The following is a 23,807-nucleotide window of genomic DNA, read 5'->3' as shown; positions in this document are numbered from 1 at the left end:
CCCTGCAGCACAGTAGCTGAACGTCATAGTTTTAGCACAGCAGCTGTTTTTGCCTGCCATAAAAGCGACAACCCTCTAGCTCTTCACCGCTCCCTGCTTCATCCCAGCTCCTCCTCTTCATCCACACTCTGTCCATCCATTTGCCAACACGTACTGTATGTACTGCACCTCCGAGGCTGCTGTGTTAAAAAGCACACGAAGAGTCCAAATGCGTGAGTTCTCGGGAGCCATCCCCAGCCTGAAGGTACAACGGCATGTGTATTCGCTGAAATGTGTGTGTGTGTATGTGTGCACAGTATGTGTGCATGCTGACATTGAACTTTGCATGAACCGCTGTCTGTGTGGGTGTGTGTATGTGTGAGTTGCTTTAAGTTGCGGATGATGCAATGAGCAAAAGTGCAGGAAAGAATAAAAAAAAACTAAAAGACGAGGAAAAAGCAAAGCTGTGTTGTGAACACGTTTAAGGAAGTCTGTAAATAAATCTATGTGACTGTTGTTAGGGGAAAAAACAGGCCTCGAAATTTCATTTCAAGTCTTGCTTTTCTGCTTGACAATCAGACACCTCAGAGCTTTAAATACATTTAAAGAATCACCGAAAATGAAAGGGGTTGTCCATGAGAGAAACACAATATCAACACACCTCCATTCTCACAGTATTGCACTTCCAGCTTAAGAATTAGTCTGAGGTCTCTCTGATTTCTTTGGACCAACAGCATGTTTGCTACACAGTTTCCTTGGCAACCACATAACCCCCCCAATCCTGACCCCCCTCACATCCACTTTACAATCCCCCAGATGCCTAATTGTTTCCCTAATGACGCTGGGCCTAATGGGACTGTTTATGGTATTCATTTGATAGCGCTGGCCCAGTAATTAGACTACACCTCACTTCATTAAACAGCAGGGGGGAGGGATGGCGCCTCGTGGCGCCACAGTACACGCACATGCACGAGCAAAAGTGAATTTTCACACACAGTCGCGATGATGGACACACTCACACACACACACACACACACACACACACACACACAGTCCAGGAAGCAGAGCCGTGACAGTCCTGTGTCCTGGAGGGCTGGTGATGGCACTTTACATTCAGACGGCTGCTCGTTTGCCTGCAGTGTCTCAGAGAAGTTTCCTCCAAAGTAATTCTGACCAGCACCTCTTATCATGAGTTCCCTTGTGTTGCACAGTGTTGTATTGCACTGGCAAAGGGCTTCAATCAATATCCATGAGTTCTCTTGAAGCGAATAAGATGCTGAACCCAATGCTGCTTACATGTTGTAACACCCGGCAGATAAGAGATTCAGCTAAATAAGCTGCCCTGAATGCAGATGTAAAAGCAGCCCACTGTTGTGTCTGAAAGGGCTGAGAGTTTGGTAAATTAGCAGCATTATCCATTACACAAAAAAAGTAGATGTAGGGGATTATCATCATCCAAAAAGGGAAGGAGAGCAGTGGTAACAGAAGAGAGCTGCTCCAAAAACAACAGACTCTGACGCCTATTCTTCAACATATGTTGCCGCAACCGAGAGCAAGCCTGGCATTAAACGAGCATCACCAGATGAGGAGCTGCTGCAACACAAACACCTAACGACGCCGCTTTGTGAGCCCCGAGTGGTGAGGAAAGGGCAGGCAATAGTCATGTATCACATCTGTCATGAAGTGATCGGAAGGTCGCCCGTTTGATTCCCCCCACCAGACTGGCAGAAAAATTTGGGTGTGGTGGCAAGGGCGCTTGAATGCAGCCCACTGCTCCTATGTGTGTTTCACTGCATGTTGCATGTGTGTGTTTCAATCAGTGATGGGTTAAATGCAGAGAAGTCATTTCCCAGTATGGGATCAATAAAGTTAAAAAAAAAAAAAAGGTGAAAAGACATCATATCCTCCTGATATGAGCTGTGTGTCATTTGCATTTTGCTGTCTTTAATTCTTGATTGTTGTGCTGCACTCTGCTGTCATGTCAAGTCAGCATCTCAGAATCAGCAAGGTACAGGATATACCAACCCTCTTCTTCTGTAGCTATCCATGGTCCTGGAACTTTCCAAACCTGTTTTTTACTTGATGCTGAAACATTTCCATCCGTTTTTCTCTGTGTCACTATCCATTGTGCTGAAACAATCCAGTCTCTGTGTCACTATCCATGGTGCTGAAAAAATCCAGTCTCTGTGTCACTATCCATGGTGCTGAAACAATCCAAGCTTGTCTTTGGCTGCATCCGAACTCACCCCCCATGGACTCAATCGTGCACTTTAAATATAGCTATTTTATTTGAGTGTCCAAATTCTGAGAGTGTTATTCATGCTCCGAGAAGATCCCCAGAAAACTGTCCACATGCACTACTTTGTTTGTTGACAATGTCGTGCTACTGTGCGCAAGATGCAAAATGATGATGATGCATCGGTCTGAAATGTGTATTTACTGCCCCTTAGAGGGAATGACTGAACACAGCTTATGTGTCCATGGACTGGAACATCAAAACTTTATTTAATGCTGGTTATTTTGTATTAATGACAGAATTCTCAGAGTGTAATGTGAAGGATTCTTTCTTTGCAGTTGTTAAGGTTAACCCTTTGTAAAACTCTTTTTATGACTCTTTATACCAGAGCTGTTTAATTGTGAGGGGAAGGTCACTAAAGGCCAACTGACAGACAACGCCAACACACAACAATAAGGCCATTTGGTTAACACTGAACAATGGCTGATGGAGGAAGTCTTTTAGGAACTGGTCAATGTTGTCATTTGCATGTTGTGAGTCTAACAACTTGCCTTCCTTTGATCAACCACTATATAATGTGAATGCTCTGAAAGTCTGTCAGAGAATGCTGTGGACTAGTCTTCTCTCCATGCTGCATGAAGTAAAGAGATCTGATTCATCACACTGTGTTTGCATTAGCACTCTCAAATCTACAAGAAGAATTTCTTCTACACTAATCAGGCTTGGTATCGTGCCCGAACCCATTCCCGAAATGGAATGACGAACACTGAACGAGTGACCACACCTTCACCTCTATCCATGGTGCTGAAACGACATTCAACCCCAGTCTTTCTGTCTCTCTCTCATTCACAGTGCGATGTGTGACCATTTGCCTGAGAGAAAAAAACCATGTTCATACCTTGAGGAAGGAGAGGTTGCGGTTTCGGTCGATGCTGGTAATCTCCAAATTGCCCATGACAACTTCGCAGTTCTCGTAGAGCTTCTTCAGGGTGCGGTACTGCTGGTCCAGGTCAGACAGAGTGCTGAGCTTGTTCTCCGTGCCGGGACAAACTAGAGACAGAGACAGAAAAAAAAATGGGTTCACTTTAGACCAAGTTTGTAGCATGGAAAATATTATGACACATCCAAACAGCTTAAGCTCAATGGGCAGAGCCAAGGAACAACAGATTTTCAGAATAAGGCTGGAATTAAGATTCATGGAATGAACGTTGAAAACATGAATACAGATTAAAACTAATGTGTTCTGGTCATTCACGACTGTGATAGTTATTATCTTGAAATGCCATCAGGCAAGCTAACTTGATCCCATGTAGCAGGCTGCCACTGCTGCTGCTTAATACTTAAAGGTCAGCCAACCAGCTAACCTAGCTTTTTCAGTGGTAAAATTGATGTAGAATATGATCCATGACTTTTCCCTGGAGTTATGTTGCCAGGAAAATGGTGATTCTTTCACTGTACTTGCTGAGGTTTTAACGCACATACCAGAGTGTAAATGCATGGTTCAGTGGCTGCCGTGTAGCAGAGTCTCTGAAAAATGCTAGAATCAGTTAGATAATGAGTGGAGGACGAGAGAGAGGGCAGAAAAGACGGAGGAAGAAACATTCAGGGTGGAGGATTTCAGGGCTAAAACTGCATTGTGTGAATACGAGATGCAGACAGACAGGAAGAAAGGGGAGTGAAACGGGAAGGATGGAAGGACAGAGGGAACGGTGGCAGAGGAAGAATGGGTCGGTAGATTACGCAAATTGCTAAAAAGAGTGCAGATTGGCAGACGTGACCCTTGACAATGAAGGAGCTCCAAGAGTCGAGACTTGGGGAGGGACAAGTGGGGTGAGAGGGGTGGGTATCATTTCTCTGAGGCAGTGACCTACAGTCTGGGTCTGGCACCGGCACACCATTTAATCAAAGATATTCAAATTGCATTGGTTGACCTTTACAGAGGGTTTCACTTAGAGACTTTTACGAGGCCAGCGAGATTACAAGACTTTGAAGACATTATAGTGGGTAGAAACAGCTCTATTGGTGCGTGGGAAGGCCCGGCAATTAGAGGCAAGCAGATCTTTCTGTTGGTTTTCGCAACATACACAAAAGTAAACAACGAAAGTGCATAAACACACACCTGTCTCTGACATCTGTGCTTCCAAAAGCCTCGGGAAAACATCCGTTCACCGATCAATAGTAATGGTACTGACACCTACAACTAAAGCACATGTATACTGAGCTCCACTTATCATTTCAGCCATTATGAGCTATGAGATGGTCAGGGCAAGGGGTCATAGTAAGGAAAGCAAAAAAATCTGCGTGCTGACTTACTTTAATGTAGGCATCAAAGTTAACTCATGTATTATACATAAAGCAGAGTCATTTTGGTGCCAAAACCGAACCAAACTGCAACCGTTTAACAACATTAACCAAGCGTGAGAAGGGCTTTCTGGCAGGAAGGCTAAGGGAGCTTGTGAATAGCCGACAACAGAAAACTGCAAGTTTGAATAATATATATTTGGGAGGACAGGGATGAAGACAGTACCTTTAACTCGTGACGCAGAAGTTTTTAGTTGAAACAACAAAAAAAAAAACACCCAGATTCAGTAAACACTGTTTGTCTGCAGTGCTAATGATAAAAGCCTGACAATGGACGAATGCAAAGGCTGCCACTGTAATTAGCTCCTACTATTTTCACCCATCAAGCGCTCTTTCTGTCCCTGCCAGCCGTTCCACCAGTCAGTCAGCCTCCCCAGCCTCAGCCCTGCCACCATCTGCTCCACTGAGCTGGCACCATCGCCGGGCTACCGCAGGCATGGCTGGAGGTTCGTGTGTCCTGTCGGCGAGTGTGCAGCTAAACGCAATTAAACTGCTCATTAAAGTTCGTCAGTGATTCAACTTTGAGTAGATCTCACTTTTAAGACTGAATTTCATTCGCCCACAGCTGCAAGCGGCCACTGCTGGTTTGGTCTGTTATACGGAGCGAGGGGATGCGATTAACCCATGCTTCACATGTTGATTCTCGACTCGTTTTGAGATGACATTGCACAACAGAAATGTTCTTTGGGTGAGTAATACTTTTCCAGAAATTGCAACAGCAAAGCCTGCAACACCCGAGAACTGGGTTTACACTGCTTTCATTTAGCGATGGAGCCAGTCAGAGTGTTTTAACCATGAGCCTGTTTCCTCTAACTAACTGCGCTTTAACTTCTTCCACTGCTCAAATATAGTGTACTTTAGGCTTTTATTTTGAAGGCCAGCAAGTGGTCGTCACCTTTTCTTTCGTACTAGATTACAGAGATGTACTAGTCTTATCATGTGCGACTGGGACTTCTCTCTCTATCAGGCTATCCTTCAGCTGTTCTCTGTATCTTTCTTCATATTACACCTGCAAGGTCAAACACCGCCACTCTCGCTGCACTTGTCTGTGAGATTGCAGCGACCTCAAACGACTTCAGACACAAAGTCTGGGATGTTTAAAGAACCTAAATTGGTAAGCGGAGCCATTTTAATGTGCAGCTTTTTGTGCTTTGTCAAGGAATGCAGGTTTTGCAATTCTCAAGTGTTTAGATCTCTCTTGTTTTTGCTTTGTTGAAATAAAATACAGCTGGAAAATAACACTAAGCAACCATCCTGATGATCAACTACTCACTTGTGTCATTTTTCTAAGATAGAAGAGCAGAAAAAAACCAGCTTCCAGCTTATCAAATGTGGAAATTTGCTGATCTTCTCGGTTTTCTAAATTGGCTAACTGACTATCTTTGGGTTTTGAACTGTTTCTTGAACAAAAGAAATTGGCTTTTGAGAAATATAAAAGACTTTTTCTTACTGTTTTGTGACATGTTATGAACAAAATGATTAATCAACCTTTGCCACGCGCTTTAAATACACCCACTGCGCATTTTTTACTGCCCAAAATTCATATTCTCCACATCCGAAGTGCAAGAATTTTCAAAAGAGAGAACAAAAAGAAGGAAAAACCAATGGACTACTGCATAGTTGAACTTGCCCCTATATTGAACAACATTGAGAGCTCATAAACTCCCATATTGCTTTATGGATCGTTGGCTCTGCAAAGATGAGCGCGCTTCCTCTCCTCTGTGATCCTCCATATTGCTGTGGGTACAGGCTGTGTGGGACAGAATGGCAGTGAAGGGACCTGAACTATGGTGATAAATGAGATTTGCTGACCACACACACACACACGGATGAGTTATTAGATTAAATGATTTAAGAGCTGCTACCAACTCAAAGGAAGCCTGTGTGAGGGTCTAAAATTGGTCAGATCGATAAACGTGCGTGTGTGTGTGTGTGTATGAAAGGTTAGTGGGCGTCTGTAATAATATGTTATTGAAACCTATTTGTAGGTGTGTGCGCGACTTCGTCTGCGTGTGTGCTGATAAAAGATCAGAGGGGAGAGGTGAAAAGTGAGGGGAAAACAACTCGCAAAAGCCAATATCTGCCGACACACACACTCCCAAACAGAGAGAGAAATGGCACTCATTCAGGGTGAGTAAGCAAGGTAAAGCCGGGCAAAGCAAATGGAATTGAAAGAGAGAGAAAGAGGGAGAGACGGAGAACGAAAGAGAGACACAATCTTGTATTTGCGAGAGTGGGAACGACGTCCAGGAGCATTAGCATTCATATCGACACGCTCTACTGTAAATGCTCTTTTCTCCGGGCTCATTTTGAAAGTGTCTGGATCCATCTGCTGCACCTCTTCCTCTCTCTCTTTTCCTAATTTCTTTTTCTCTGCCCACAGCCATCTATTTCTCAGTCTCCGTCCTCTCTCTCTCTCGCTCTCCGCACTCTTCTTTCTCTCAGGCTCAGCGGTGGACAATCTAAGTATTGAGCCTTTTTCCCCCGTTAATGCATCGGGTGACATGGGGCCATGTCCACATGACAGCTCCGGTGTGTGTGTGTGTGTGTGTGTGTGTGTGTGTGTGTGTGTGTGTGTGGGGTGGGGGAGCAGATATCTGCCAATCAAAGCAAAAGGCTGGATATCTCTACAGTTTTGTCGCTGCAGAGAAAGACAAGCGAGGTTGTTCATTTATACAACCCTGATATCTTGAAATGACCTGAAAAAAATGTGGGTGTGTGGAGGAAGAAAGAAGTGAGCTTCTCAGGTTTCCCTTCGCAGCTACATCAACCGCTACTGGTGTAGCACACCTGCAAACGGAACTGTTTGTGGTTGAGATGCATTGTGGGTAACGTAGGCACTGGGTTTTGACAAGTAAGGAGAATGTGTGCAATTAAAAATGATAGTAACCATGCATAAATTCCAACCATTTTTAACAATTAAATGAAATCAGTGGAGTGCTCATTTGATTCAAATATACCGGAGAAGAATTTCACAGGAATTTAACTGATTGGGTCATCAAATAAAAGGTCAGATATGTTTGTTGCAATTTGCAACAAGTCTGAAAAAAACTCAAACGACCCATACGAACATTTCCTGATCTGGCTCTCCAGGTTGTTGCATGTCAGTCAGTAAGCAAGTGTTATTTAGCAGAGTACCCTTCACAGACCAAGGTGCCTCACAAGAGGAAAAAAAAAAAAAAAAGAACCAAATTATAAAGCAGAAGCAACAACAGACCACACAAAATTACCAGAAAGTATGAAGTGAGACAAAGGCCTAAAGTGATTATGACTACCAAAATAAGACACATGAGCATCGAATCCACCTCCACTGCTGTTCAGGTGTGGTTGTTTAGTCATAAAAACTACTTGTTTAAGGTTCATGGTCACAATTAAAAGATACCAAAACTACATTTGCCTTTCCTGCTTACAGACGCAGTCAGTGTTCACACGGCCACACCGGATCTTTGACAGGTGAAGGTAAACGTAGGCGGCCTTGTAATTTTGTAATTTCATTTATGATGATCATCAAAAGGAATTCATCAGTGAAAAAAAAACAAAAGCAAAGCAAGACTGGGGAGGATGAGAACAGAAGTACAGAAAAGAAAGAAACAAAAAGCAGTCACTGAGGCAGGAAGATGAATGCAGCAGAGGGAGGAGCAGAGAAGAAACAGAGCAGCCCACAGACAAAAAGAACAATAGAAAGAGAAGGAGTGAGCTCTTGGCAGTACTACTGCGTAGTACAATTCTTGGGGATTTTCATGCAGTCCAGCAGTGCTGATAGTAGACTCCAATGACTCAACGCCTTCACTGGAGAGTCAGTTTCCTCATCCGCTTTCATGACAGCCATGTCTTTATAACTAATTGATAATGAGCATTAACGAGAGCATGGACTTGAGTTGGCAGCCTTCACAGGCAGCAGTGATGTGATTTGTTTCCTCTCTCTTTGGTCTCCATCCATTCAAATACAGATGGAGTGCGCACATTTCATGTCTGTGTCTGTATACATTTTGGCGTAAATACATTCTGCTCCCGAGTGCATGTGTGTTCTCCCTCCACGTTTAAAGCCATGCATTCAAAAAAAGGGGAAAAAAAGAAAGAGAAAGAAAACTTCTTACAGCGGCAAAAACCCTGTTTTGCTGCTGCCGTAGCCCTTCAAGTCGCTTTTCTAGCTGAAACTGACTGAATTTAATCTCCCTAAATTGAATTACAACTTAATCCTGCCTCACAGCATTCTTCTGGGAAGAGAAAAACCCTGTGTACTTTAGTAACAATGAGCAAACATTCAGTTTTTTTGAAAGCAGCAGTGAGTAATGCAGGACAGGTGGAGCAGAGAGAGATGTGGGCATGTATGGACGGTAGGTTTGGGTGTAGAGCCCAGTTGTGATCCATCCATGAAGCAAGAGACAAAGGCAGATATTAACCTCCCATCTGATTCTCGCCGACATATTGAGCTTGTGTTCATTGACCGTTTCATCTCGTATCCCTCACCTTGCTGCCTTTTCTTTGGCTTTTCTTTGGCTTTTACACTCTCTGCGTCTGATCTGTTATCATGCTTCCATGTTTTGAGCTCAGATTGTTTCATTTTTCCATCACTCCTCTTCTCAGCTTTTCTCTTTTGACCCTCTTCCACCCGAAGCATTCGCAGTAACTCAACACTGCTCCGACACGCTTGAAAGAGTGAACAGTAAACAGAGCAATTTGCGGCGGATTATACACACGCATCATTTTCTGAATCTGAATCCAGTGTCTGAACGGTGGAGTCCGCCACAACCAATGAAAACTACAAAATAGGGAGATAATTACTGAATTTAAACACATTGAATGGCTGTTGCAGAATGAATGAAGAACATGAACAGTCTCAAAAATGGGGTTTGATTTTATGAAAATCTTCAGGATTGTGACTTTAATGTCTGAAAAGTGAGAGTAAGAATAAAGCAAAACGTCCAATTGTGTCTCACTTTTCCTGCCAGTGCATTACATGCCCCCGTCTTTCTTCTTTCAGTTCTGTTGGAAAATCGAGATCATGAGCTGCTAGAAGTCGGACGAAGGAGTATGCACATTTAGAAAGTAGGAAAGGCTTTGACCTCTGGGTTTTGAGCCGTGATGGCTGACTGAGTGGGTGGCGTGGTAACTGCAGGGGTCAGCAAAGCGACATGAACATGACAGAAGTAAAACAGAGCAGGTCAAAGCTCTGACACAAGGCCTCAGTTCTATTCACCTTATTTCCAGCATAGAGACATTACAGAGGCTGTTTTTTTTTTTGCCTCATCTGCCTTTAGTTAGCTACAGTCGCATTTCCAGGCCAACTCAAGCTGCAAGAAACATATATCTCAACCTGTCTGTCTAATAAACAGCAAGTTTGATGTTAAAGTTTGGAGCAATCAATTTTTGCAGCACAAGGGGCAAACGTCCAATCGCAGCTCATCCTGGGTCTTAGAGACACTTTCCGAATGTTATTTCCTGAGAGGAACAAGCTTCTCTTGATTCACACTGAATCAAAACCACGAGAGTCGACTATTATCTGCCAAACCTCACCGTGGATTTGCAGTTTGTTAGCAGCGAATCCGATGGTGTTTCAGCAAGAATGAGATCCTGTGAGTGGTGGGAAGGAATACAAGTTTTTTGTGAGTGGAGGAGAACTAAATTTGAACGACACACCGAGTGGACTGTGTAGGCTTGAAAATGGTTTCAAAATAATGGTACAACTCTCTGCTGAGTGTTCTTTTCGAGTTCATGGTCAAACATACAGTCTGAGTGCGTAGGGCAAGGACACACAGAACAACAGCACGACACATTTGAAGCGGCATGTCAATCAATTTTTAAGAATTTACTCAGCTTTATTACTACAGCTTCAGGACAGTCTGATCAATAAAGTTCAAAACAAACAACTTCTCCCAGGGCAGAAAACCAATAACTAAATTTTTAAAGCATGAGGACATTTTTTCTTACCAGTCTTCTCCTGAGGACGAAAATGCGAACTTACACTCAGAAAATCACATTCGGTACTCCCTCAGTCACTTTTCGAATCATTTCAAATTCATTGTTCAAGTTCACAATTATTGATTAGATTGGTCTGCACCAGAGGAATAACAAAGGCAAGGTATTAAATTAAGCACCTTTCCTTTGAAAGTAGCAGCCTGTTGGAGATAAGTGAATCACAGAAACAATGATGCTGGGGCTCTCAGTGGGATAAATGATGTATGTCTTGGGCTGAAACTAACAATTAGTTCGACTCTGAAATAATCTGTGGTTTTTCCTGATTAAGCTATTAATCTTCTGGTCGATGAACTGGCAGAAAATTGCGAAAAATGCTCAGAACCCAAGGTGACGTCTTCAAATTGCATGTTTTGTCTGACCAATCAATCAAAAACCCAAAGATGTTTAATTCACTATGAATGACGATGAAAAACATAGCAATTATTCACATTCATTTGAGAAGTGGAAAACCATGAATTTCTGCTTTACTACTAATACTATTAATAATAATCGTAATAGATTTGATTTGTATAGTACCTTTCATGCAATAATTGCAGCTCGAAGTCTTTTATGACAAAGAAATCACATGCACCAAGTGCTTCAGGGATAGAAAATTAATGTAAAATAGGATGGAGACTAAAACCACATGAGAAAATGTAGAAGATAAGGAATAAAACCCACTTCATACAAACAATAAAAATAAGAAAGAAAATGGAAGCATCAAAGGCCTCAAAATTATCTTACTCCTTTCATACAATCGTAGTCAGCAATTTGAGACTTAATAGGTGAGAACTCATAGTATTTCACCTTGTGTGCACACTCTACCAATTGGCGCCTCTGAGGGAAACAAGCATAACTGAGCCTCCTAATTTCCAGATGGGCACAGATTCACCACCTGTCTTGATTAACCGAAATCAGCCTATTTCAGCCACCCCTAGAACGATTTCCAATGGGTTTAACCTCACCGTGGGTATTATATGTGTGTTGGGCGTAGCCAAAAGATGCCCCTGTAAGAGCCACCCTGCTGTTGGCTGTGGGGGTTAAAAAAACACACGCCGATGCCTTTTATAAAGTGAATGAATCACATGAGATAGAAAATTAAACCCCATGAATAGTTGTGATAAAATAATGTTATAAATAGTGTAGAGTGCTTTTCAGCTTAGTAATCACAGACACTGTTAGCATTATGCAGGATTGTTTTTACATTTGGATACCTATTTTGTTTATGATGCTTACAAGTGCTCACATGCATACAGGTGGTGCAATACAAAGTCCTGCCAATGGTTTCATGCTAATCCCTGAAAGAAGAGGACGATTACAGGCTAGCAAAAGTTCATGTAAGCGAATTAAAATATCATTATTCAGTGAGGACATGTTGGTTAGGCCTCAAAGAAAACACTGAATGTAAACAGAACTTTTGGTTGTATAATAAAAAAAAACCCTCCACAGTGCACCTGCATTTCTGATCAGATCTTTTTGCTGTTTATTCTATTTGTGGAATAAATATTTCAGCACAAAAAGGAAAAGGAAGACAAGAAAATGAGACACAAATGATCTTGTTCTACTTACTTTGGGGAGTGCTGGAGGATAATCAGCAGCTAGTCATTCTTGCTGAGATATACATTAAACACTGGGGACTAAGAGAGGCTGATGAAAGTCTGCAGGAGGATTTATATTAAACATGCTGTGGCTAAATAGCTACTAAGACAAATATATATATATGTTCCATTTTCATTAACATTTTTTATTCAGTCCTGGTTAAAATGTTAATTTTGAGAGCTGTCAACATCACAAGAGGAAGTACTTTTAACTGGTGTAAGCTGTGTCTCAGTGCAGGAACCTTTTACAGGCATAAAATTGGGGTAAAAAGCAGGTTTAAAGCTTTTTCTTCTTCAAAAATTGTGTATTTTCTGGTAAAAACTACAAATGATGAGATTTATTTTTATTGCATACAAAATACTGTCTGCAGAAGATGACCATATACATACAAATGCAGTCCCATAAATGTACAGTATGTGGCTGAAAACCCCTCCGCTCTGTGCTGCAGTCACCATCCATCGCTTCATCACACAGCACTCACACTCACACACACACACACACACACATCCTGCACCTCGGCTGACACACTCCCACATGCCTGGCTTCAAACGGCCCAGGAGAAGGGACCACATCAGTGGTGGACGGTTATTACTGGGCCGACCAGCCTCCATCCCCCCTCATCGCTACCACCACCATCATCATCATCTGAGAAGCCACACACAGACCTGAGGTGGTGCTGACGAGGCAGCCGTGGAGCTTACAGGCTCAGCTATAACACAAGCTTACAGTATATGAAATGAAGACTTTCATTCCAAAATGAGATACCAACCATTGAAAAAAGAAGAAAAAATCACCTCTTCTTACAAACTGACTGATAGAACAAATTAAACCTCCAGTGTGGTACTTCTTTTTAGAGGCTAGCAAGTTGCCCTTGGCTAATAGAATGATCCTACTTTTACAGAGTTGATAATGAATCTCAAATTTAGGACATTTCTGGGCTTTTTGGTAGATTTTAATACATTGATGGTACATGTAGAACTCTTTAGACACATACAAAAGGGTCAGTGCGACCCCTTCTAAGCATATTTTATCTGAAGTGAAACAATTCCATTCATATTTTAGGAAAACCGACTAAAGCAGGAGTGCCACGCCTGCAGCACTTAATAACTTAATAACAAATGTAACAAAACAATTATATGATAGACTGATTGCTAAGTAAAGGGAAAAGTTGAGACACAGAACAGCTGTTCTCACTTTGTTCAAATTTCGCAAACGCTGAAGCACCTGCGACTCTGAAGGAATCTAATCAGCCCTCCTCGCCTCCTCGCCATCTCTTCATCTCTGAAGGTGCAGTGTGACGAGATGGTTTGTTAATGCAGGCAAACTTTTACTTTTAAAAAACGCATTTTCGGGTCTGTTTGGCGACGCGGCGTGAAATGCCACGGCCTCCTTCCCTTTTGTGTCTGTGTCAGGCCAAGAACAAAACACATCCTTCAAAAAGGAGAGTCTTTGAGCTCATTCTATTTGCAAACACAGAGTCGCTCTGTCGCCCCTTTTGGAGTCACTTCCATGCTTAAAGTTAACTTCCAAATGTGCCTTAATGCTTGCCTGCAGATGATTTATCAAAGCATAACAGCTAAATTAGGGCTGCGACTTTCATTATCGATGAATCTGGATATTATTTTCTCCATAAACAGAGTTGTTTTGTCTTTAAAAGGCCGTAAAATTGTGAAAAATATCCAAAGTGAGAAAGCAACGCTACAGTTCAAAACTCAAAGATACTTTAGTCACAATCACAGGAGATTGCGATCTAGTTAATATTCACATTTGACAGGCTGGAACCAGGTAATGTTCTGCATTTTTTCTTTAAAAATTACTTTATTTCGATCATCTAATTGATTAATAACTTTAGCTTGACGCTAAATAAGAAATGGGATTATGATAAACAACGATGTGCCCTGAGTATTGTCTGCAGGCTTCCGATTAAATTCATATTAAAATTCCAATCTGCAAATATTCACGCCGTTGCCCTTTCACTTTTATTGAAGCCCACGTGACGGAGGAATTCAAGCATGTGTTTTCCGGCTCTGGCTCTGATGGACTCACAGAAGGTACAACTTTGATAAAGAAAAGGTGCTCGGTCGGCCGAAAGATACACTGGTGCCCCTCTGTATGGAAGTAATGCATTTTATCACCATTATTACTTAACTGTCTCACTAGCAGACTGCAAACTGCAGCCATGAGTGCTGTGATCAATACTTCACCACTACACTACTTAATTGACTATAACCCACATCAGAACTGTGACATCACATGTTTATTTGGGGCCAAATGTGGGCCAACGTCACCGAACAGAAAGTAGTATTTAGGCTGCATCTATGCACAAAAGCCCAATCCTGCTCCTGAAACCAAGCTGTGAGTGCAAGGTGACAGTTGCCTGACTTGATGATAAGTGTAGAGCATTTTAACACAATTTTCTTTAAAATAGTAAAAAATAGAATGAAGGTAGGTAGGGGGAACCTGGCATGCACCACAGAGAGTCTGTCCTGACAGAGGGCCACCATACAGGAGGATTTTACATGTTTTTGCTTATTAGGGCGTCCCCATTTCCCCTGTGAGTTCAACTTAAAATTGTCCCTGACAGCTCTGGGCGGCTGATCCAAGGCCAGCGGGGGTTCAGAGCCATCAATCACATCTCAGCAGGGGTTCTTCCCCTTCATACTCACCGACTGCCCTCCTGTAGCTCCTCTTCCCACCTCCTCTTCCTTGTTGTCCTTCCCTGATTTTTGGAACCACTTAGCTTTTTTTCCACCTCCCTCTGTCACACCACGGTGAGGTTTGTCTTGTCATGGGTTTTTTGTCTTGTTATTTCCTGTTTTATTTTGAAGGCCTAACTCTCCTCTCGTTTCAGAGCACTTGCCCTTCCTCATGTGTCCCGTGTGTCCGCCCTGATTACCTATTGTCTCCACCTGTTCCTGATTACCCTCCACGTGTTAAATAGTCTGCGTCTCCCTTGTCTTGTGCCAGTGTGTCTTTGTCCGTCAAGCAATTCACCCGAGCCTGTCATCTCCCTTGCCCGTACCACAGCCACAGATTTTGTCGTAAGCTCTTGTTTCCTCTTCGTGAGTGTTTTTTGTTGTAATTTTGATAACTTAGTTTTCTGGTTTATTTTTGTAGTATTATCTTAGCCGATTTGTTTGCCTCCTTGTTGAGTGATTTTCTGTTGTGATAGTTTTTTCTTGATATTACTTATTTCTCCGTTATTTAGAAATAGTTTTTGATTTCGTTGTTTTCCATACCTAGTCTGGTTTAGCCATAGTTGTTTGAGTTTCCTCCTTCGGGGGCGATTTTTGTTTCTTGTATTCATAGCCGTTGAGTTCCTTAGATATTCCTCTTAGTGAGTGTTTTTTGTTCTTTGTTATTTTCCTTATTATAGATATTTATTAGACATAGCTTTCTGCCTAGATAATTTTATAGCTGGTTTGTTTAACACTTCGCGAATTGGTACCAGAGTGTTCAATAAACTTCTGTGTGCACTGATCTCTGCGTCTGAGTCCTCTTCTGAGTCCCTGGCCTGACACCCTCCCCCTGTTTCTTTCCCCACTTTTAACCTGTCATCCTGCCCTCTTTATTCTTCCTCCATCTGCACCATTTTTCCTCCATTCCTCTCTTTTTCTTCTTCTCCCTCCCCCACGGGGGCATACCATGTATCTTAATCCTCCACCCTTGCAGCCACCATCAATTATCATTCTATATATGTCCTCAACACTCACACATCATGACATGCACTTAAAGGCAGGAGCGTCAAGACTCACACATACACATTTGTACAACACGAACCTGCGCACACACAACACAGACACACAAACACACACGCACACACACACACACGAGTACTGGACCTCCTCCATCAAAAGGGCAATCATTTCTCAGCCGGTGCTGGGATATCACCTGCTACACCGACACAGGTGGGTGGGTGGGTGGGTGACGGTGTGGGGGGGGGTCATTTGTATAACAGTTGTGCATGTGTGTGTGTGTGAGTGTCAGACACAGGTTTAATGACTCGTCCCAGCCAATTTTCAGCCAGTGGCTTCTCTTTGTGGGGAAATGAGGTTTGTAGTTAATGTAGCACAGAAAGGCTGCCTGTGATCATGCATGTGTGTGTTTGTGTGTGTGTGTGTTTGAGAGAGAGAGTGTGTGTCTCAGTTCCAGTGAGTTGGCTCCTAGCAGAATATTAGTAGGAACCATATGGGAGAAATCATTATGAAGGAAGGTTCGAGAACATTTATGCCGTGAGGCCTGCATGTTTCAATATCGAAGCGAAAGAATACACCTTCAATGTAAAGATGCATGCATTATGTGTGCATGTGTGCGTGTGTGAATGCTTGTTCAAGTGTGTTCACTTCACTCTCCTTTTATAAATCACATTACGATGTGTGTGTGTGTGTGTGTGTGTGTGTGTGTGTGTGTGTGTGTGTTGTGCAAAATTTACTAACTTGAGTTGGTCCAAACCCAGCAGTTGCCTTCAAATTGTGCACAAAGTGAAGTGGTGTGTCACAAACACAACATGCCAGAGAGATAATGAAACACACACTGCAGATGCTGCCCGTATGGTCATTTTTGCCTCCGAAATGCACAAAAACACACATGAGAGGCGGCAACACACATGCAAAAACATCCCGTGTGGGAGGACACATGCACGGCCGCACACATAAACACACACACCGACAGCGAGAGGACTGGTGGGGGAAAGTGGCCTCCCGGAGGAGGAAATAAGTTTGGGTTGGATGTAATGAGCAACTGAAAGGCAAATGAGCCCTTCAGTGTGACGGCCTCTGTCTAAACCCAGACAGCCTGCGTCTAGGGAGACGCTTTATTGCTGAGAGAATCCAAAATGTCATTCATCTATCTGTACTCCATCCCTCCCTCCCTCCTCCTCCCCACCACCTCATTCCACTCCTGTCATCTTTTTTTATGCTCTTCCTTCCTCAACGTTCTCTACCATTTTTCCCAACCTCCATTTTTTTTTTTACTTCCTCCTGACTTAGTCCTTGTCTGTTGTCATTAAAGGTCTGCCTCTCCTCTTCTGCTGCCTTTCAAAACTTTCGTCCTCTTTCCTCTGAAGCTTGTCTCCTGCTGAAATTCCAGTATGGATTAACATGAAATTCAATGCCGTCTTTAAGGTGCCAGAGGATCCAGATCTGGAGGGGTCCAGTTTGTATTTTGGGTTTGTTTTTCCACTTCACACCACAGTAGCCACCCTTATTTACAGCACTGAGGCCACTTACCAGAACACCCCACAACCTCTTTTTCCTTAATATAATAAATCATTTCCAGTTTTTGTCATGGCCTCATGGGTCAGGATAGCAAAAAAAGCCAATCCCATCTTCACAGGAAACATCTTTAAATCGCTCATTGTGTTCGACCTAAAAATATTCAGTGTATATCAATATCAGTGGTCATATTTAATGCATGGCATTTTTGCTTCATAATTAATTTAGTTCTCAAAATAGTTTAATTTCAGCTATTCTGTCATCACTGGTCAAATTTCAACATAAGGTGAACCTCATGCTGAATTTCATAGCTCTCTATATATAATGATAATTTTAAAAAAGGCTCTTTTGTGTCACATTCAAAGGATGTAGCTGCAGCTAATTACTTTAATAACTGATAAACTTGCTAATTATTTTCTTGGTTAATAATTTCGTTGAAGGAATGTCTGATAATGGTGCATCACGCCAATTATGCGTTCCCAGAGCCAAAGGTAACATATTCAAGCACATCAGCTAAAAGCACTGAACGTTTTTGTCTCCACATAGAGCAAATTTGTCCTCTTGGATGTCGTGACAGTAGATAAATGTGACAAAGTGCCCCTTCAGCTGCCCTTCCAGTGGAGAAAATGTGCCTCTAAATAGTTAAATAGCTAATTACGCCATGTGTATTTTAATGCAGTTGTTATATTTTAAATCTGACTTGCATCATACAACTGTTTTCATCTCGTTTCATTTGGTTCAGTTTGAACATCCACAATTCCATGACATGGCAAATCCAGTCCACTGACACAGCTGCTTATGAAGCTTGTGGTGAGCTTGTTTTTGCCAACTGCTGCTTCCAAGGTCAAGGCCGGACTTTCATTTTCTACAAGTGTCAAAGTTCTTGACACACAAGACGTGTTGTGCTTGGAAAAAGGAGAATGACTCACGAGTTTGGAGAAGACATTCTGGGTAATACAGGAACACGACAAATTCAAGACAAAACTCATGTAGGAAGCAGACAAAACAGGAGGTTCTCTGAGAAGTGCAGCATCATTTCATTGAAAAATAACTCTTTAAACATCACAGGTTGCTGATGTGTAACAGAGTATGTGAGCATCTTTTTTTCCCCTTAAAAGAATAAGATGAAGACTTGGAACAGACAGCGCTGCAGCCTGGCTCTTGACCACGGATCGTTGCCGTAGGCGCAAAAATTCAATGGAGACAATCAGGCCAAAAACATGGCAACAGCATCAAACAGTCCGCCACGTCTTGAGCTGAATCCCAGTCCATCGAAAACTGCTTGAAAAGCCAGTGCCAGGAGCAAAATATGCAACTATTTTGTTTACAGATCTGGCCAAGATGGACGTCCAACCGAGGCACGAAAACCCTCGCGCGTGAGTCGCTGTAAAAAACTTCCAAGTCAAGGCTCAGTGGTGGCTGTTATGTGACACTGCATGAGGATTTTTCTGGCTGTGGTAGTTTGAATTTAAAGAGAGTGAACCAAGCCAAAGCTTTGATAAATCTTATCGCTTTACGTCCCTGATCTTGCTCTTTTGTCCGTTATCGCCTGTCCTTGCTCCTCAATTTCTCCCCCTTCCTCCTCCTCTAACCCCTTTTTGTCTTTTTGTTTTTAATCCGCGCGACCACTCCCATTCATCTTCGCCAAAATCAATAGCCATTCGCCGCCGCGCAGGAGTTGAGGGATGTAAATAGCAGAAATCTGACATTCGCAGGATATAAAACAACAGGCTTTCAATATAATCAACAGCGGTGCCGGTGCAATTCCTCAAACAATCCATAGCCTTATTAAAAAGGGGCCAATAATTTAGCCCTGTGCACCGCCAACGGAGGGTCCATCACAATAGTGTCTGATGAGTCAGGAATTGTGGGTATGACAGGGTGAGGAGAGATGGGGGGAGGGATTGGGGGCGAGGACAAAGCATGGAGTAATTTGTATTACAGTGTGCTAATATGTGTGTGTGTCATGTAATTTTCTGGTCGGTTTTGCATATCATTGTTGTCTAGGTTTGCATATATTTTAATCGGTTCTGCTGGCCTTTGATTTGTTTTTTGCGGGTATTTTCCTCTTACATCAAAAAATAATGCATGATCAGGATCCTAAGTTGTGTTATTTACATTACTGGATTCAATTTGCATTCATTAATTGAGCAAACAGGCTTGATTTTGCCTTTTAGTTCTCATTAGTCGCCTTAGAGGACAGCAGGCAGGGGTGCAAAAGTCAGCAAAATGATCAAAAACTGCTTCTTGTGTTTCTTTAAAGCATCTTATTAAAGATGGGAGTAGCAGCCTCCATTCTCCATCCGCAAACTGCATGAAGAAGACAAATACACAGCTAGAAGGGAGGAGAAAAGGAGCAAAAGCAAAAGGACATGCAAAAGACACACAAAGGCCAGCGATCTGCAAAGGGAACCAAGAAAACACAGAGAAGAGCTGCTGCGACGCACAATTAAAGGAGCTGATGAGCAGGCGTGGAAACGAAACGCTCGCCCAAGAGTCTCACTGTGTGTTTTTAAACGTGTGGATATTTTTTGATGCGTCCATGCATCGTCTGTGCATGTGGCATTCAGGGAAGCGTCTTTGTGTGGTAAAAAGAAACGCGCGTGTGTGTTCAGTGAGTGGTTGTGCAAGTGTGTTGTGGGCAGTTTTGCAAAACACCAGTCGGAGAGAGTTTTCTCGCTCTGCACTGCAGGCTGCGGACACGTGTGTGCGTTTGGTGCATGCGCACTCCTCGTGTTAAAAATGCACAAGTGCGTTTGTGCGTCTGCGTCGCCGATCGCCCATCCAGTTGTCAGACGCTCAGCAGGAGAGTCTGTCTGCGTGAGTCAGCTCTCTCCCTCGCTGTCTCAACCTGCTTTCGCGTTCGCTGATTGGAGAAAGAAAAACCCTCGTCTTGACCTTTTCGGCGTGGCCAACAAAAGCAATCGATAATTATGAAATTAAATGGGTTATTGCACTCCGTTATTGCTCATTGGGGTGGTTATGATTTCAGGAGGTTGTGAGTGATTCCTCCAACCCTCCTCCCTCCACTTCACTGGAGCGCCCTCAGAGACGAAAGGCGTATCATTGTACTACCTGAGTGCAAGATCAAACCAAACCAAGCTTTTCTGCTAAATGCACACACACATTGACGGTTTACCTTGATCCTGTCTGACCCTTCTTTTAAAAAAACACCTGCTCACCGAGCACCAAGTGCAACTAAAACTGATAAATAAAAGGATAAGTTGGGAAGTATAGAAAGTACAGGCGAGAATCAAGAAAGGAACCTTTTCAAACTTGCTGCTTTGCTCAGAGAAAAAGCACAAATCACCCGTTCTAAGCCAAAGATCTTCAGTGCATTTGCAAAATCACCTGTTAGTCTCACTTGACGGGAAATTTTCTTTCCCTTGGCTGCTCCTCTTTGTCATTTTTTGTAGACACAGGAAAGCTTTATCACAAACTGTCACCAGTATTCCCTCGAAGGCATCGTGCAGTTTTTAAACAAGATTCCTTCAACTATTTATCGACAAAGACGCGAAAAACCAAAGGAATAAAAGCTGAATTTAAAAACGGCTACTGCAGGAGCCTGTGCCTGTTTGCAAATTAGCCACCAAAGACACGCTTTGTGTAGTCTGATGCTCGGGGCTTCAGAACAGATGCCCCGTCCAGCCCTCGCTGTAAGGTAAAGCCCATGACAAACAGCATTAAGTGAAAGCTAATTTGAAGACATACAATCAGCAGCTAACCACCTTCTTCTATGCTGCACACCTGCTGTCCTGAATGTGAAATACAAAAGACGGACCTAAGTACTCAGGAGATCACAATATTTTATTTCAAACTTGCATACTGTTCCGTTGTTGTAGCATGTAACATTGAAACTTGTATTCCAGTAATCATGCAGCTAATTTGCAATTCGTTTTGAAGGATCATTGAGACAAAAGTTGAAAAAAAGTGGATGCTGAAGCAGTACTTACATATTATAGGAATTCTGTTCATTTACTGTCGTTTCCAAAATGCTGAGCTTTGCCGTTAAGTACAGCATTGAGCAAATGTCAGTCAGTCTGCGTTGCACGCTTGTGACCTGACTCTGACGCTTCGCTGTGCAAGAACAGGCGAAATGCCCCTCTCATCTGACTTGAAAGCAGGAGCTCAGTTGCTGAGGCTTAATTGCTTCTGACGCCTTGGTGGCAAAGTTAAGAAATGAACTGCAACCTTTCTTTGGGCAAGTGACAATGTAAAGGCAATCAGCGTGAAAAGGGAACATCGCCGTGTGATGAGCAGGGGTTACGCTGTATTGAGGAAATAATTTAACCAAAGTCATCGCTATTTCACTTCTTACAGGATGTTAAATGAGGTGTAGAAAGTGGTTCTAGCTTGACTATTAATACTTCCACAATAAACAACCAGCTTCACTCAGTCAGTGTGTGTTTTTCTGAATCCTGCTTGAGACACACATATAATGTCCTTGTTGAAAAGGGAATTTGTGGAACTTTTCACAAAAGGCCAATCGAACTTCTGTCACCGCGAGCATTCAAAGTTTGGTCTCAGATGAGCCGGTTTTCAGAAGAAGTCCCTCCCAGCAACAAAACATAAATTAATTTTACATTTCTTTGACTAGAAAGCAAAGAGAGACACAAAGAATTTGCTCCAGGATGTCTGTCGACGTTTGAGTTAGCAGAACCAAGAGGTTGTGAACTCTGCAGCTCTTTAATGAAACCCTCGCGCAAATGTGTCAGTACTTTCTGCTCGAGCCTTCAAATTAACTCCTCGATTGATTGATGCCGCACTTCACAGTGAGCATTTCGCATGCCGCTGTGTCTGCCGCTGACAAAGTCTTAACTGGTGTCGTAATTGGAGTCGGACCAGGAAAAGCTAAAATCTGCCATATGCTTGGATCAAACAAAAAGCTTCAAGATGTCTTAACACGCAAACAAATCTCAATGTGCTGCGCTTGAGTTGCCTTTTCAGGGATTAGTTCGTTTTCTTGTGTGACAGCACGCCAGAAATGAGCTTCCACGATCTGAAGCCTTCAAAGTCTCTTAGTCTTTTTTTCTCTCAGTCTTAAGTTTGCTCATAGTGTAATTTTTGGAGAGTTTATGTTTAATTAGTCAAGTTTTTAAATCAGGAACCTGATTTAAGGAAAGGCGTCAGTTTTCTGTCACTTACGGGTCTGACTCTGCAAGTCTGGCTGCTCTCCTTGATACCTGAGGTTGATGCTGAGAGCTGAGGCACTGCCTACTCCACTGTGGTGGGATTTGATATAAAGAAGTGGGCGGCAGGTAGGGAACGAGGAAGGGACGTTTCCTTCCATCTGAGCTGACAGTGTTGACAAATGACAGGGGAGTGTGTGTCTGAGCGGGTGTGTCTTTTCTGTGTGAGGTGGCACACAAGCGATAGAGAGAATAAGAAAGACGGGGTGGAATGAGAGAGGGCTAAGAGAGAGCGGGAGGAGATAGGGGAAGAGCTTAGTCTGCCTTCAGGGGGAATACATAAGCGAGGGGGATGAAAGTGAGATATTTTCACAGGTGGGCTAGAGGGAGGAGAGGATGAGTGAGAAGATGGAAGAGACGAGGAGAGGAAGGAGTAAAGTCTGATGGAAGGATGAGGATGTGGAGGTGAAGAAAGGAGGCTAGAGGAAAAAAAAAAGTGCAGCCAAATGGAGGGAAACTCATTTGTGAAAGTTGCAAAAGTGGGCGAGATTTCACAGAGGACAACGATAGCTCACATTCTGGCTCCGAAATAACAATTCAACAGACTTCTAGGTATTCAAAGTGGGTGGGTGTGTGTATAAATCCATGAAAATTAGGCTGGGGTTCAGAGAAGGACACAAAAAGTGACTGACAGATCAAGTTGAAATTCAAAGGAGCGCTGTTTGCATTGGTGTCTGTCCACATGAATATCCATGGATGTGAGTTTTAACAATGGCTTGGAGCAGGAGAGGAGGGGAGCCAAAGCAGGAAGCAAAAAAAACAGATTTTTATGGACTGCACACAGATTTCAGGTAAATATGCTTTTTTTTTTTTTTAACTTTCTTGCCAAAAGTCAGATGAGAAGACACCACTCTCGCGCCTGTGCAGCAAATATGAAGGGGGAGCTAGCTTAGCTTAGCATAAAGACAGACTGGAAGCAAGTAGGAACAGCAAGCCTGGGTCTGCCCAAAGGTTAAACACGTCTCCACAGCTCAATAATTCACACGTTTATTTTAAGGATGTTTTTAATTATGGGCAGAGCTAGGCTACCTGTTTCCCTTTTTTTGCTTATGCTAAGCTATGTTAGCCACCTGCTGCTTCATATTTACCATTTGGACAATGAATTCTCATCAAGAGTACAAATACAGGAACAAATTACTGTCCAATAAATAAAAGAAGTAAAGACCAGCCCTGCCTTATTTGTTACACCTGTTCACCCCTGCCCATCCTCCACCCTGTGTGATTATCCACCCATTTGCCTCTGTCCCGCTCCCTCATGTGAAACTGGAAAGA

At 42.8% G+C, this 23,807-nt stretch overlaps 1 protein-coding gene across 1 annotated transcript in view; it reads right to left on the bottom strand.

The window, feature by feature from the left end:
* The window catches only part of LOC121627685 (receptor tyrosine-protein kinase erbB-4-like), a 247,084-nt gene that overhangs the window by 115,935 nt on the left and 107,342 nt on the right, over positions 1 to 23,807 (bottom strand). The window contains exon 2 of the mRNA XM_041966711.1: positions 3,114 to 3,265. Coding sequence (XP_041822645.1) covers positions 3,114 to 3,265 — 152 coding nt within the window. The remainder of the gene's footprint in view (positions 1 to 3,113; positions 3,266 to 23,807) is intronic.

Source organism: Chelmon rostratus, chromosome 24 (assembly GCF_017976325.1).
Source record: "Chelmon rostratus isolate fCheRos1 chromosome 24, fCheRos1.pri, whole genome shotgun sequence".
Classification (NCBI taxonomy): Eukaryota; Metazoa; Chordata; class Actinopteri; order Chaetodontiformes; family Chaetodontidae; genus Chelmon; species Chelmon rostratus.
The sequence above is the reverse complement of the archived record's forward strand: the minus strand, read 5'-3'. Positions and strand labels throughout refer to the sequence as shown.